At 44.8% G+C, this 15358-nt stretch overlaps 1 protein-coding gene across 1 annotated transcript; it reads left to right on the top strand.

Annotated features, from left to right (window-relative positions):
• Positions 1–7181: 7181 nt before the first annotated feature.
• On the top strand, positions 7182–9262 carry evx1 (even-skipped homeobox 1). Its single transcript, XM_028991275.1, has 3 exons — positions 7182–7446; positions 7757–7977; positions 8672–9262. Exons 1-3 carry the CDS (start codon positions 7182–7184, stop codon positions 9158–9160), a joined length of 975 nt encoding a protein of 324 aa, XP_028847108.1. The 3' UTR covers positions 9161–9262.
• The last annotated feature ends 6096 nt before the right edge of the window (positions 9263–15358 follow it).

The raw sequence follows: 15358 nt of genomic DNA, 5'->3' as shown, positions 1-15358 counted from the left end.
TGGTCTGCAGGTATCTTGTTCTTGACCTTCTCGTCCGTGGATTCAGGTGGTGACCTCTGGCCTCCTTGGTGATGAACTTTCTTGGCTTTGGTCGTCTCGCGCTCACCTGCTTGCCATGAATGGACATCCGGGGATTCCTGTTCGTGCGTCATCCTGACACCTGACCCGAATCGAGGACCTAAAATCCAGGTCCGTGAAAGTGACGTGATTCTGATGTGCCACAAGCTCATTGGCCGGCCAGGGGGACATGTGACGTGAGAGGAGGAAACGTAACATGCCTCACGTGCGGGTTGAGGGGCAGCTCCCTGTCGCTACGTGTACTCCGAAAGCCACCATGTTACGGCCTAAACCTAACCCTACTCCTAAACCAAACCCTGACTAGCATGCACACTCCAAATCAGGTAGCCACACCCATCTGCAACACCGCTTCACACTCACTCATCTTCATCACGCCGTCAACGTACCCGCGCTCGCCTGGAGGCCGAGGTCACGTGAGGCACAGTCCCGCTAACATTACTTTTCAGAAAACCATTTTATTATTATTATTTCGCCCTTTACTTGAAACCCCTGCAGCCCTGCATTATTTACTCATAATCATGTTAATTATGATTTTAAAATCTGAAAAATCTCAGTTTAGCGTTTTAATGCGGTGTGTGAGTGTGAAGAACGGGAAGAAAGTAAAAAACGGACGATCATTATCATTTAATTCATCCATCATGAACAAAATGCAGGGCAGTGGTGGCCTAGTGGTTAATGAAGCAGCCCCGTAATCAGAAGGTTGCCGGTTCGAATCCCGATCCGCCAAGGTGCCACTGAGCAAAGCACCGTCCCCACACACTGCTCCCCGGGCGCCTGTCATGGCTGCCCACTGCTCACACAGGGTGACGGGTTAAATGCAGAGGACAAATTTCACTGTGTGCACTGTGTGCTGCGCTGCTGTGTATCACATTGACAATCACTTTCAAAATAGCACACGACAAAGGTTTATTTTATCTACTTGCATGGAATAATCAATACCCACGTCAATACTCAATCATTTATCAGATGCCCTTACCCAGAGTACCTTACAGTCAGTAGCACCAGGGACAGTCCCCTGGACACACTCAGGGTTCAGTGTCTTATTTTACAATTGTCTCAGTACTATTTGGCTGTTTATCAGTTTCTTTTATACCTGACGAGTCTGGTGAAGGTTCAGCAGCAGGCAGCTTCAGGACAGATGACAGAAACGCAATTATTAATAACCATCAAAATCTGCTGCCGCTCACATGACATCTTGTAACCATACCACACAGTTAAGAATGACATTTTTGAAAGTGAAAGTGAAGTGATTGTCACATGTGATACACAGCAGCACAGCACACAGTGCACACAGTGAAATTTGTCCTCTGCATTTAACCCATCACCCTTGGTGAGCAGTGGGCGGCCATGACAGGCGCCCGGGGAGCAGTGTGTGGGGACGGTGCTTTGCTCAGTGGCACCTCAGTGGCACCTTGGCGGATGGGGACCTTCCGGCAACCTTCTGATTACGGGGCTGCTTCCTTAACCGCTAGGCCACCACTGCCCCAAAACCCACCAACGCTGCTACGTGACGTCATGAAACGGGGCGTAATTTTTTCTGCCTCTTCCAGTTTTTGCACCTTCCTGACAACATGTGACCTTAAATTCCGACCCACCGTCCTGCAGCTGGGATGTAAAATGAAGAGGCACCTTCCTCATCAGAAGCACCATCCTCAAAACATACTGTACAACATCAGCCACTTTCACCAGGGCATCGAGACTTTTCATTAAATCCTCACACAGAATTAGATGTAACGTGAAACATTTGTTCATTTCCATAACTGAGAACCAAGCACCAGAAATGATGGAGTGGAGCGTTACTGTAGTGCATGATGTTACAGTAAAGATATGTGGGGGGAGATAAACCTGCCCCACCGCCAGCATCCATTGCCTGCAGTGACGACCCTCGATTGTGTGAAGTGTGAACCAGTGACAGTCCCATGGACCTCAGCTCCCGACGTCGTGACCGTGTTCGGCCAGACGGGGGCGCGCGAGCACGCCGCTGCGGCTGGACACGTCCTTCTGACGTCACTCGCCCCGTGCACCAGGACTCTGGTGACGGATTATCACGGGCAGCTTAAGAGAGCCCAGACGCACCACCATCACCCTTCCTCGTTCCTCCAGAACGAAACCAAGGCCCCGAATTTCTGAGGGTGTGGCCCTGCTTCTGAGAACGTTTCAGATGAATGTCGTGTCAGGATCTATATGCACACAGACCTTCGGTATCCTCACGTCATGCTGGGAGAACATGGAGCGTCAGGTTCTGTATGACCTGGTGGACCATGCAACCTAGAGAGATGAAAGCAGGGGATTCATCTGCCAGTCTGATTCTCATGTTCATCAAACAGGAAGCAGGAAGGAGAAGAGAACCACAGATGAACTGGGCACCAGTGTATTAGACACACACGCACACACTCACACACCCATCTCATCTCCCGAGAGCTGCTCTCTTAAAAGCCCCTGTCTCCACCGTATCTCCGCGTTTAGTGACTTTTTACTGCGCAAGAGGAACATCAAAGGACCCACCGTCCCCCACCCTGAAAACAAAGCTGTGTGTGTAGTGTGTGTGTGTGTGTGTGTGTGTGTGTGTGGGTCCATGAGATAAAACCCCCACCCACCACAGCGAGACTCCCAGGCTCCTGCAAAGCCCATCACCAGCGGCGTTCCGCTCAGAACAATCAGTGTGAAGTTCTAGAACACGCAGATGCTGGTAATACATGTGATGAAGATGAATAAAGGGGACGATGGAGACTGAGATGTTAGGAGAGGTGGAATGGTGGTTCCTCTCTGACCTGTGCTGTTGTTTGGCTCAATGAAATGTCAGCTGGGCTGTGGGTCACGAGGACTTGACCTTTCTCCACTTTACCTCAGCAGACAGCAGGAGAGGGAGACGGGGGAGAACATGTTCTCCTCAAATTATGCCTGGAACAGACAGACATTGCTCGTCCTGAATCTCATTTCCAATGCCAGACCTGCCAATCGGACCAGAACATGCACTAATGTTCCCTTAAAGGCTTCCATTAAGGTCCTCCTCAGTGGTCCTGACAGACAGGAACTGAAAAGGTGTCCAGTTACATCACTTCCTCCCACCACCAGCGGCCCATCAGCCTGTTCAGTTTAATTAACGGCCTTCTGATATCAAACACCAGAGGAAACGTCTATCTGTCCTTATACGTCCCTCTGATCGATTCAGTGACTTCTCATTTCATTTCCAGCTATTAACACACACGGAACCTCCTTCATTAAATTAAAGGCCGCGTTATTACAGAATCCTTTTGATCTCATAGTAATTGGTGTCATTGAACAGTTTTAAAATCTAAAAATAATTATTACCGTAGACTTGAATTGTACAGATCAGGTAAGTAACATGCTGTAATGAGTCTAATTAGTAAAATGCGAGGGGCTCATCTGATAAGGTAAAAACGGACGCGCAAACCCAGCACCGACAGGATGATATAGAATTCTATGGAATTCTGTAAAAGTTCAGCCCATTTGGTATAAATAATTCTATTGATAATGGCAAATACAAATCAGTCATTAATATTCTGCATAGAATTCGGTAAAAGTCATTCTGTTCTGTGCATAATGCTGCATAAACCAGTTTATTTATAACTGCATGTTCTGTGTAACATTCTGAATAAATATTTGTAGAATTCTGTTTAAGTCACCTGTGGAAGTTGGAAAAAATAATAATGTTCTAAATATAATTTTGTGTTAACCACAGTATTCTGTGTAGATTCCTGTATGGAGTTGTATATTCTGTATACAGTATTAGATTGTGTTTTTTATAAACCAAATACACATAGTAATCTGTAGAATGTGTAGATTTCTCTATAAATATGTATATTCTGCTTAGAATTATTAACAAATATTTGGTTCCTGCTGTAGAAATCTGTAGAAATCAGCATATTCTGCTGTGGAACTTTGACACTGTATACTGTGTGTAGAATTCTGTTGAAATAGATGTATTCTGCTGTAGAATTCTGTTTAAATCAGGTATATTGGGTATAGAAATCTGTTGAAATCTTTGTTTTCTCGTGTAGGATTCTTTGAAAAACAGATTTCAAATGAAGAAAAACAGATTTCAATAGCGGAAAACCAGATTTCTCCAGGTTTCTATAGAAGAAAACAAGATGTCACCAGATTTCAAATAATGAAAACCATATTTCAACAGATTTCAGATTTCCTTTGTAGATCTTCATTTTCATCATTAGAAATCTGTTGACTTCTGGTTTACTGCCGTAGAATTCTGTTGACATTTTTGGTTTCTTCTGTAGAGATCTATTGAAATCTGGTTTTCTTCTGTAGAAATATGTTTAAATCTTTGTTTTCTTCTGTAGAAATCTATTGAAATCTTTTTTTTCTGTGGAAATGTGTTGAAATTGTTTTTTCTTTTATAGAAAACTGGTAAAATCTGGTTAACTGCTGTAGAAATCTGGTGAAATCTGTTTTTTCTGCTGTTGAGATCTGGTTAAATTGGGGTTTCTGTGGTAGAAACATGGTGAAATCTGCTGAAAAATATAGGTTTTCTTCTGTAGAAACCTGGTGAAATATGTGGAAAATATGGTTTTCTTCTGTAGAAATCTGGCGAAATCTTGTTTTTCTTCTATAGAAATCTGGTGAAATCTGCTGAAATATGGTTTTCATCGTTAGAAATCTGGTGACATATGGTTTTCTTCTATAGAAACTTGGAGAAATCTGGTTTTACGCTGTTGAAATCTGGTTTTCTTCATTTGAAATGTGATTTTCTTCTGTAGAAACCTGGTGAACTCTGTTTTTTCTCTTGTAGAAACCTGGCAAAATCAGTTTTTCTTCTGTAGAAATCAGGTGAAATCTGGCTTTCTTCAGTAGAAATATGTTGGGTGGTAGTAGCTTAGTGGTTAACACACTCGCCTATGAACCAGAAGACCCGGGTTCAAATCCCACTTACTACCATTGCGTCCCTGAGAAGGACACTTAACCCTAAGGTGCTCCAGGGGGGGACTGTCCCTGTAACTACTGATTGTAAGTCACTCTGGATAAGGGTGTCTAATAAATGCTGTAAATGTATGTAGAATGTTGAAATCTTGGTTATCTTCGGTAGAAACCTGCCGAAATCGGGTTTTGTTCTGTAGAAATCTGGTGAAATCTGGTTTTCATCTGTTGAAACTTGGTGAAATCTGCTGAGATCTTGGTTTTTTTTTCTTTAGACATTTGCTGAAATCTGGCTTTCATTTTTAGAAATCTGTTGAAATCTTGTTTTTTTTTTATTTCTGTTGAAACCTGTTGAAATCTGGTTTTCTTCGGTAGAAATCTGCTGAGATATTGGGTTTCTTCTGTAGAAACCTGGGGAAATCTGGTTTTCCTCTGTAGAAACCTTGTGAAATATGGTGAGATCTGGTTTTCTTCTGTAGAAACCTGGTGAAATCTTGTTTTCTTCTGTAGAAACCTGGTGAAATCTGGTGAAATCTGGTTTTCTTCAGTAGAAATCTGCTGAGATCTTGGGTTTCTTCTGTAGAAACCTGAAGAAATCTGGTTTTCTTCGGTTGAAATCTGTTGAAATCTGTTTTTCTTCATTTGAAATCTGTTTTTCTTCTGTAGAAATCAGGTGAAATCTGATTTTCTTCAGTAGAAATATGCTGAAATCTTGGTTATCTCCTGTAGAAACCTGGCAAAATCGGGTTTTGTTCTGTAGAAATCTGGTGAAATCTGGTTTTCATCTGTTGAAACTTGGTGAAATCTGCTGAGATCTTGGTTTTCTTCTTTAGAAATTTGCTGAAATCTGGTTTTCATTATTAGAAATCTGTTGAAATCTAGGTTTTCTTCTGTAGAAACCTGGTAAAATCTGCTGAAATCTGGTTTTCTTGTGTAGAAATATTTTTTTCTTCTTCTGTAGAAACCTGGTAAAATCTGGTTTTCTTCGGTAGAAATCAGTTGATATTTTGTTTTTCTTCTCTAGGAACCTGGTGAAATCTGGTTTTCCTCTGTAGAAACCTGGTGAAATATGGTGAGATCTGGTTTTCTTCTGTAGAAACCTGGTGAAATCTGTTGAAATCTGGTTTTCAACGGTAGAAATCTGCTGAGATCTTAGGTTTCTTCTGTACAAACCTGGTGAAAATATGGTTTTCTTCTGTGGAAACCTGGTGAAATCTGGTGAAATCAGGTCTTCTTCTGTAGAAATATGCTGAAATCTTTGGTTTCTTCTTTAGAAACCTGGTGAAATCGGCTGAAATCTGGTTTTCTTCTGTAGAAATCTGCTGGATCTTGGGTTTCTTCTGTAGAAACCTGGTGAAATCTGTTGAAATCTGGTTTTCTTCTGTAGAAATCTGCTGATATCTTGGGTTTCTTCTGTAGAAACCTGGTGAAATCCGTTGAAATCTGGTTTTCTTCTGTAGAAATCTGCTGATATCTTGGGTTTCTTCTGTAGAAACCTGGTGAAATCTGTTGAAATCTGGTTTTCTTCTGTAGAAATCTGCTGGATCTTGGGTTTCTTCTGTAGAAATCTGGTGAAATCTGTTGAAATCTGGTTTTCTTCTGTAGAAATCTGCTGATATCTTGGGGTTCTTCTGTAGAAACCTGGTGAAATCTGGTCTTCTTTTGTAGAAACCTGGTGAAATCTGTTGAAATCTGGTTTTCTTCTGTAGAAATCTGCTGATATCTTGGGTTTCTTCTGTAGAAACCTGGTGAAATCTGGTCTTCTTTTGTAGAAACCTGGTGAAATCTGTTGAAATCTGGTTTTCTTCTGTAGAAATCTGCTGATATCTTGGGATTCTTCTGTAGAAACCAGGTGAAATCTGTTGAAATCTGGTTATCTTCTGTAGAAATCTGCTGAGGTCTTGGGGTTCTTCTGTAGAAACCTGGTGAAATCTGTTGAAATCTGGATTTCTTCTGAAACCTGGTGAAATCTGGTCTTCTTTTGTAGAAACCTGGCGAAATCTGGTTTTCTTCATTTGAAACCTGGTGAAATCTGCTTTTCTGCCGTGTATACAACTCTGCCCTTTGACTCCCCTCTTTATGAACTCTCGGTCGGGCGCGTGGCGTCACCAGACGACGCCCCGTTAACGGAGTGACGGCGCGCGGGTTGAGACGGGGTGACACTCGCGCGGTCCTCTGCTCGTGCTCGGTCGCCGCCCCGCGCGCTCGTGATGGAGGGCAGGAAGAAGGAGTCGGTGCCGCTCGCGGACGGAGGTCCGGTGGTCGCGCGGAGCGAGGCGCGGGAGACGCGCGCGCACCGGAGCCCCACCGGCCCGGGGGCGCGCGCTCGCGCGCGACACGGAGCCGAGGCGACGGAGGGCGCGAGGAGCGAGAAGGAGAGCAGCGGCTCCGAACCCGAGTCCGACTTTTACGAAGAGATCGACGTGAGCTGCACGCCGAAGAGCGCGGACAGCCTGGAGTACCGGAGCGAGCCAGGTACACACACACACACACACACACACACCGGCCGCGGGTTCTATGGAATTCGCTGGGCACTGTGCTTATAAAACATTTTTAATAATTAGAAACGTGCGATACAACAAAATGATATCTGAGAAAACGTCAAAAACCTTATCATTCACAAAATCTGACCTGTATTATTAAGATAATAACAATTGTAATAATTAGCTAATTTATCTGTTTGTTTGTTTTCTGTAACACGGACTCCACATTCAGAATCCCGCTGATCGGATTCGGATTATGATGATGATGATGATTTTTTTTTTTTTTTTTGCAGCTGGAGGAGCGGAGTCTCCCGGCGCCGAGAACGGCGTGGCGGCCGGACCGATGAGCTCCGGGCCCGGGTCGCTGTCCTACGGCGCGGAGCAGATGCGCCGGTACCGGACCGCCTTCACGCGGGAGCAGATCGCGCGCCTGGAGAAGGAGTTTTACCGCGAGAACTACGTGTCCCGGCCGCGCAGGTGCGAGCTGGCGGCGGCCCTCAACCTACCGGAAACGACCATCAAGGTGGGCCCGGGTCCGAGCCACGAGCAGCAGAATATTCGGGACATTTTATACACAATTAAATCCCATACTGAGGCCCGCGGGAGAATTTACAGATTTTTACACAATTAAATTCAGGATATTTCTAATTCTACTGAATGCTTCACTACTGTAATATTTCTACAGCCGAAAAAACAAGATTTTAACAGATTTATTACAAAAAAAGAAAAACACACATTCATACAGAAATGTACAATAAAGTGATAAATAATTATATCCTGACCATTCCAATATACACATTTATACAGAGTTCTACCGACCATGCATATGTATATGGAATTCTATAGAATTCATATAGTTTTTTTTTTACAGATATTATACAAATGTAAATATAATTTTAATGACAATACAGAGATTTATATAGAATTTTACCGATAATATACAGATGTAAATACATTTCTAATGGTAATACAGAGATTTATATAGAATTATACCAATAATATATCGATGTATATATAATTCTAATGGCAATACAGAGATAATATACCGATGTAAATATAGTATTGACAATGCAGAGATATATATAGAATTCTACCGATAGTATACAGATTGATATTGAAGTCTTCTCCGAATGATCTGATATTTTCTTGTGAGTAGTTTCAGCTCCTCCATCTCTGCTCGGTTTAATTAAAATGTTATAATTGTATTTTGTTGGCAGGTGTGGTTCCAGAACCGCAGGATGAAGGACAAGCGGCAACGCCTCGCCATGACCTGGCCACACCCAGCCGACCCCGCCTTCTACACCTACATGATGAGCCACGCGGCGGCCGCGGGAAACCTGCCCTATCCGTTCCCGTCTCACCTGCCGCTGCCCTACTACGCCCACCTGGGCGGGGTGGGCGGGGCTCCGACCGGCCCCTCCCCCTCCTCCCCGTTCGCCGCCCCCCTGCGCTCGCTGGACACCTTTCGGGTCCTGTCGCACCCGTACCCGCGGCCCGAGCTGCTGTGCGCCTTCCGGCACCCGTCCCTGTACCCGAACTCCACTTCCGCCCACGGCTCGTGCTCGTGCCTGGCCTGCGGTCAGTCCGGCGCGCTCCCGACGCGGCCCGGCGGCGGCGCGGACTTCGTCACCTTCAGCCCCGCCGTCATCAGCAAGTCCGCGGCCGTCAGTCTGGACCAGAGGGAGGAGGTTCCGCTCACCAGATAGAGCGCGTGACCCCGTCCCGACAGACTTTTTACCAGGAGGCGGGGCGTGACGTCACGAACCCCAGACTTTCCACGACGTGGCGTGACGTCATCAACAGCCGAGCAAAAAGAGAACTCTGAAGGGCTCTGGGTGATGGATGGTGCGCGTCTGGTCTGGCCTACATAAATCCCCAACATGCTGCAGGGATGAAGCGGGGGAAAAAAGAGGAAAATTCTGATGCAGAATTAATGATAATGCGGGGGGCGCGCGCGGAGACGGTAACAAGGCGCCGGGGGAGCGGACCTGGAGGAGACCTGTCAGGCGGGACGTGAAGAATTGAGGTCTGGATGTGTGTGTGTGTGTGTGTTTCAGGACAAACCTATGCTGCTGACTGGGAAAAGATCTGGCTACAGTCTCACCCAAACACACACTTACACATACACATACATACAATACACACACATAACACACACACTTACACATTCTTACAACACACATACAACACATATGCAACACATACACATATATACAACACACACATAACACACACACAATACACACATATAACACACACACTTACACGTTCTTACAACACACATACAACACATATGCAACACATACACATATATATAACACACACATGCAACACACACTCACATATATACAACACAAACACATACAACACACATGCAATACATACACATACATACAACACACACATACAACCAACACACATTCACCCCCACACACACGACACATACAGCTGCTGGCAGCTCCCGTCCTCATTACTCCTTCCCTCCTCTTGTCCTCCTTTTATAATAAACGTTTCACACCACTAGTTCCTTGTCCGAGTTTCTGTGTCTCCTCTGTCTTGTGTTGAGTGTAATAAATATGAGATATTAAAGCCTCTTTCTCTAAACGGTCCCCGCGGACTCCGGCTGTTGGAGATCAATGGTTCGCCGCCACCCCACCAATCACTTCACCTTAATTGGCCACTTTCGGCGCGTAATTGAGGCGGTTGTGCGCGGACCGTAAGCGAATACATTTATAATCGAGCGACGACATTATTATTCTGCATATACAGATGAAGACAAACAAGGCACAACAAACCCGTGATCACATTCTATTTATTACAAATACAAATAATTACATACGTGACGTATTTAACACCAAGATGTAATAAAGAGATGTGTGATCTGCTGGTGGGGGCGTGGTTATTAAGAGCTCCTCTTGTCGGAGTGTCCGGCCTGATTAAACTGGACATTAGAATGGCGAGTTGTGGGCGGGGCTTGGTGGCGGCTGTTAATTATGACGAATGGGAGACGAGCGCACGTGCGAGGGGGGCAATCTGCGCGCTCGTCATCCGGGGGCGTTTACGCCGTGGAGGTCAAATGCAACCCGCCGCGTTGTTCACGGCCACGCCCCTTCCCACGGCGCGGGGTAAACCGTGGGACATTCACGGTAATTCACTTCAAATCACACACGCACACATACTTACAGACAACACATACACCAACACATACACACGCACACACACACACACACACGTATACACACACAAACACACACACACACACGTATACACACACAAACACACACACACAGATACTTACACACAACACACACACATTCATACATATACACACACACGCTCACACACACAAACGCGCACACACACGTATACACACACAAACACACACACACGTATACACACACAAACACACACACACACAGATACTTACATTTACATTTACATTTTACATTTTACGGCATTTATCAGACGCCCTTATCCAGAGCGACTTACAATCAGTAGTTACAGGGACAGTCCCCCTGGAGCAACTTAGGGTTAAGTGTCTTGCTCAGGGACACAATGGCAGTAAGTGGGATTTGAACCTGGGTCTTCTGGTTCATAGGCGAGTGTGTTACCCACTAGGCTACTACCACTTACACACAACACACAGACATTCATACATATACACACACACGCTCACGCACACAAACGCGCACACACACACGTATACACACAAACAACACATACACAAACACACACATTCACACATATACACACGCACTCATATCACACACACACAACACATATCACATACACACAACACATATCACACACACGCACACACACAATACATATCCACACACATGCACACACAAACACACGCACATACACACAAACACACACACACACAACACATTTACACACACAAACACATGCACACACAACACAAATACACACGCATACAGACACACACAAAAACACAACACAGACATTCACACACATGGCCTGAAGCAGGAGGATTGGATGTAGAAGAGGTCCAGACCTTCATACTGATCTGTGATGGTGCAAAAAGATATGAAGTCATTATCATGCCTCTCCAAAACCCGAAGACCTCAGGTGCAACAGCATAAACAGAGAGCTCAGGACCATGCTGGTGAGCAGGTCCGCCTGCAGAATCGGAAACAGTAAATGAAGGTGGGAGGGAGAAGAAGCAGAATCCTGCTCATACTGGGCCTGTTCGCCAATCCACCGTATCCCGGTCATTGTCACGAGGAGAAAGCAGGGGACGGGGTCCTGCCTGCCTCCTGGTCCCGGGAGAGGATGGGCTGCTATGGCAACGTGTCATTCAGAGGTCGTCCACCAAGCATCCTCTTCACCCACCACAAAAACGGCACCCAAAATCAATGTGGCGCCGCGCACCAGATCTGTCTCTCTCAGCGTATCTGTCAGCAGCGGCATATGGAAATATGATGTATAATAGAAATAGTTCATCATTAAGCAGGGGAGGTGTCCTCCCCGTGACCCGGGTCGCTGCAGCATCGCCGCTCAGCTAAACGCTCCACAACCTCCACACTCCCCCCAATTTATCAAACATGCACCAGTACCAAGCAAACTTTGCATGATGGGATTGTGGGAGGGGCATTGAAGGTGGTCTTACTTCCTGTCTTCCTCCTGTAATATACAACCAAACAGCAGCTATTCAAAAAAGTACATAAAATTAGAAAATTATTCATTCAAAATTCATTCAAAAACAAATATATTAAATCTGTCAATTAGACATTATACAGAGAAATCTTAGACGTCAATGTACAATGTGTAATGTCAATTAGACATTATACAATGCACTCTGCCCCCTCCCGTTCTGTCTCCGCCCCCTTCTTCATCTCTCAGTGTGTGTGCAGGTTAAGGGGAAATCTATATCTGGTGTCGGGGTAACCGCTCCCTGCTTTATCACCGCGCCTGATGGCTTCACCGATCGATGGACATGCATCGCGCATCCCTCACTTCTCACTCACAGCTGCCATACACAAAGGCACTCTGAACAACTGCAGCAGGAAAGAAGAAAGAACTGAACCCCACAAGGTAGTTCAGAAACATCACAGGTTTAAAATGTAAAAATCTGCGTCACTGGTCAAGTTTAAAATCATAAAAATAAACAGAGATTAACCCCCCTGTTAGAGATTCTGATCTGAGATTAACCCCCGTTTTAAAGATCCCAATCTAAAATTACAGGTCCTTATCTGAGATTAAAACTCCTGTTGAAGGTCATGATCTGAGATTAATACCCTGTTACAGGTGCTGATCTGAGATTAAACCCTTGTTAAAGATTCTGATCTGAGGTTAAAATCCATGTTACAAGTTCTGATCTGAGATTAAACCCCCTCTTTTAGGCCCTGATTAAAAATCCTGATTCTAGATTAAACCCATGTTAAAGATCCTGATCTGAGGTTAAAATCCATGTTACAGGTCCTGATCTGAGGTTAAAACTCCTGTTACAACTCCTGATCTGAGATTAATACCCTGTTGAAGGTCATGATCTAACTTTAATACCTTTTTACAGGTCCTGATCTGAGATTAAACTCTTGTTAAATATTCTGATCTGAGGTTAAAATCCATATAACAGGTCCTGATCTGAGATTTAAACTCCTGTTGCAGTCCTGGTCTGAGATTAATACCCTGATACAGGTCCTGATCTGAGATTAAACTCTTGTTAAAGATTCTGATCTGAGGTTAAAATCCATGTTATCGGTCCTGATCTGAGATTAAAACTCCTGTTACAGTCCTGGTCTGAGATTAATACCCTGTTACAACTCCTGATCTGAGATTAATACCCTGTTGAAGGTCCTGCTCTGAGATTAATACCCTATTACAGGTCCTGATCTGAGGTTAAACTCCACAGGGGTGGTTTAGAAAGTGAAAGTGATTGTTTTGTCATTGTGATACATATTGATACGGCACACGTTGCACGGAACAAAATGTGCCCCCTGAATTTAATCCATCACCTTTAGTGATCAGTGGGCATGAGCAGCACCCAGGGAAATTGTCTGGGGAAGGTACCTTGCTTCAGTGACACCTTCCATTTACTAGCCCACTTCCTTAGCCACTAGGCTACCACTACCACACGTGGATCTTTGTCAAATAAACAAAGATGTCATCTTCCACCACCCATCCTCACCACCTTCTATAGATGGACAATTGAGAGCATTCTGACCAGCGGCATCACTGTCTGGTTTGGGAACTGCACCAGATCAAACCGCAAGACCCTACAGCGGAAAGTGAGTATAGCTGAGAAGATCACCAGAGTCTCTCTTCCCTCCATAACATGCTGCATCAGGAAAGCCACCAGCAACACGAAGGACCCTACACACCCTTCACATGCACCCTTCACCCTCCTACCATCCGGAAAAAGGTACGAAGCACCCGGGCCCTCACTGCCAGACTCTGCAACAGCTTCATCCCACAGGCCACAAGACACCTGAACACTAGCGTTCAAAACATATCTGTATTACATTTCTATTACAGCACCATTTGCACATTACCACAGCGGCGTTGTTACTCCGCACCTTCATGACATGTGTCACTCGTTTTTTTAAGCCCTGTCTGTTGTGTTATTCTTGCATTTCTTGTGTCCCCTGTTTTCACGTTATGTAACTGGTTTGTCTGTTGCGAACGCGCACTTTATGTTGGTATGTAACGTTGTTTAAACGTTACATGTAGCACCAGGTTCCGGAGAAATGTTTCACTACGTACTGTCTAACATGTATGTGTCTGAAATGACAATAAAGCTCAATTTGAACTAAATTCAGATGATGGTTTGTCTCAAATTAAGGCATAATCTGGGGGGAGTCATGGGGATTCAGAGTCTGTGCTGAAAGAAACGTCGCCCTTACACACTCCAGCGTTTCAGTATGTTCCCACACGTTTTATTTACCCTGCGAGCTTTGTAGAGGAGCGATATTGTTTAAAATAATTTAATAAGCACTTTGTTTTATGGCAACTGTTATTATTTTATTATTTTATTGCAGCTCACGCAAGCAGCGGCTTTGCAGAGCATCCAGTTCGCTCCCCACACCTTGTTTTATTTTACTGCATCTCACTTTACTGTGCGGCAGCCACCACACCGGGAAATTTCCCCTTTTCCCAGGCAGTCCTCCAGAGCCTCTCTCTCTCTCTCTCTCTCGCTCTCTCTTGCTCTCTCACACACACAAACACACACACACACAGTAACAAGAAATAGCATAGAGCTGGCTGCAGGGTTTTACTTTTGTGTTTATTGGGTGGGTCATGATCTCAGAGTGTATGTGTGCAAGAATTTTTGGCTAAGTGTGTGTGTGTGTGTGTGTGTGTGTGTGTGTGTGTGTGTGTACACCGACACTCATCACATTTGGTTCTTCTCTTCACACAGTTCAGTCAGAATCTAATAAAGACAGAACAGAATGTGGGTTTGTGTGAGTTTGCTCTACACACACACTCACGCCCTTTAAACCTTCATAGTGTCCTGTCTCTCTGTGAGTCACAACAGGCTTGTCTCCAGAATAGCGTGTGTGTGTGTGTGTGTGTGTGTGTGTGTGAGTTTTATGATGATGCTCTGTTTGTAGTAGATGAACTGAACAGCCACTTAACTCTAAACAGGTTAATGGAGTTTTTATGAGTCTGAGCTGCAGTCAGGTGACTGCTGGTGTGTGTGTGTGTGTGTGTGGGTCTGCATTTGCGTGACTTGTAAGAGGCCTCAGAAGGGAAAAAGAGATAAAGATAGGACGTCCCCAACCCCCTTCACCCCACCACACACACAAAGTATACTATACAAAAACAGATACTGTCCACAAACACACTTTTGTCACACTCCACCCTCACACTATTACAAACACATTTACATTTACGGGATTTACCAGACGCCCTTATCCAGAGCGACTTACAATCAGTAGTTA

The sequence above is a fragment of the Denticeps clupeoides genome, chromosome 9, assembly GCF_900700375.1.
Source record: "Denticeps clupeoides chromosome 9, fDenClu1.1, whole genome shotgun sequence".
Lineage (NCBI taxonomy): Eukaryota > Metazoa > Chordata > Actinopteri > Clupeiformes > Denticipitidae > Denticeps > Denticeps clupeoides.
This window is presented reverse-complemented; position numbering and strand designations above follow the sequence as displayed.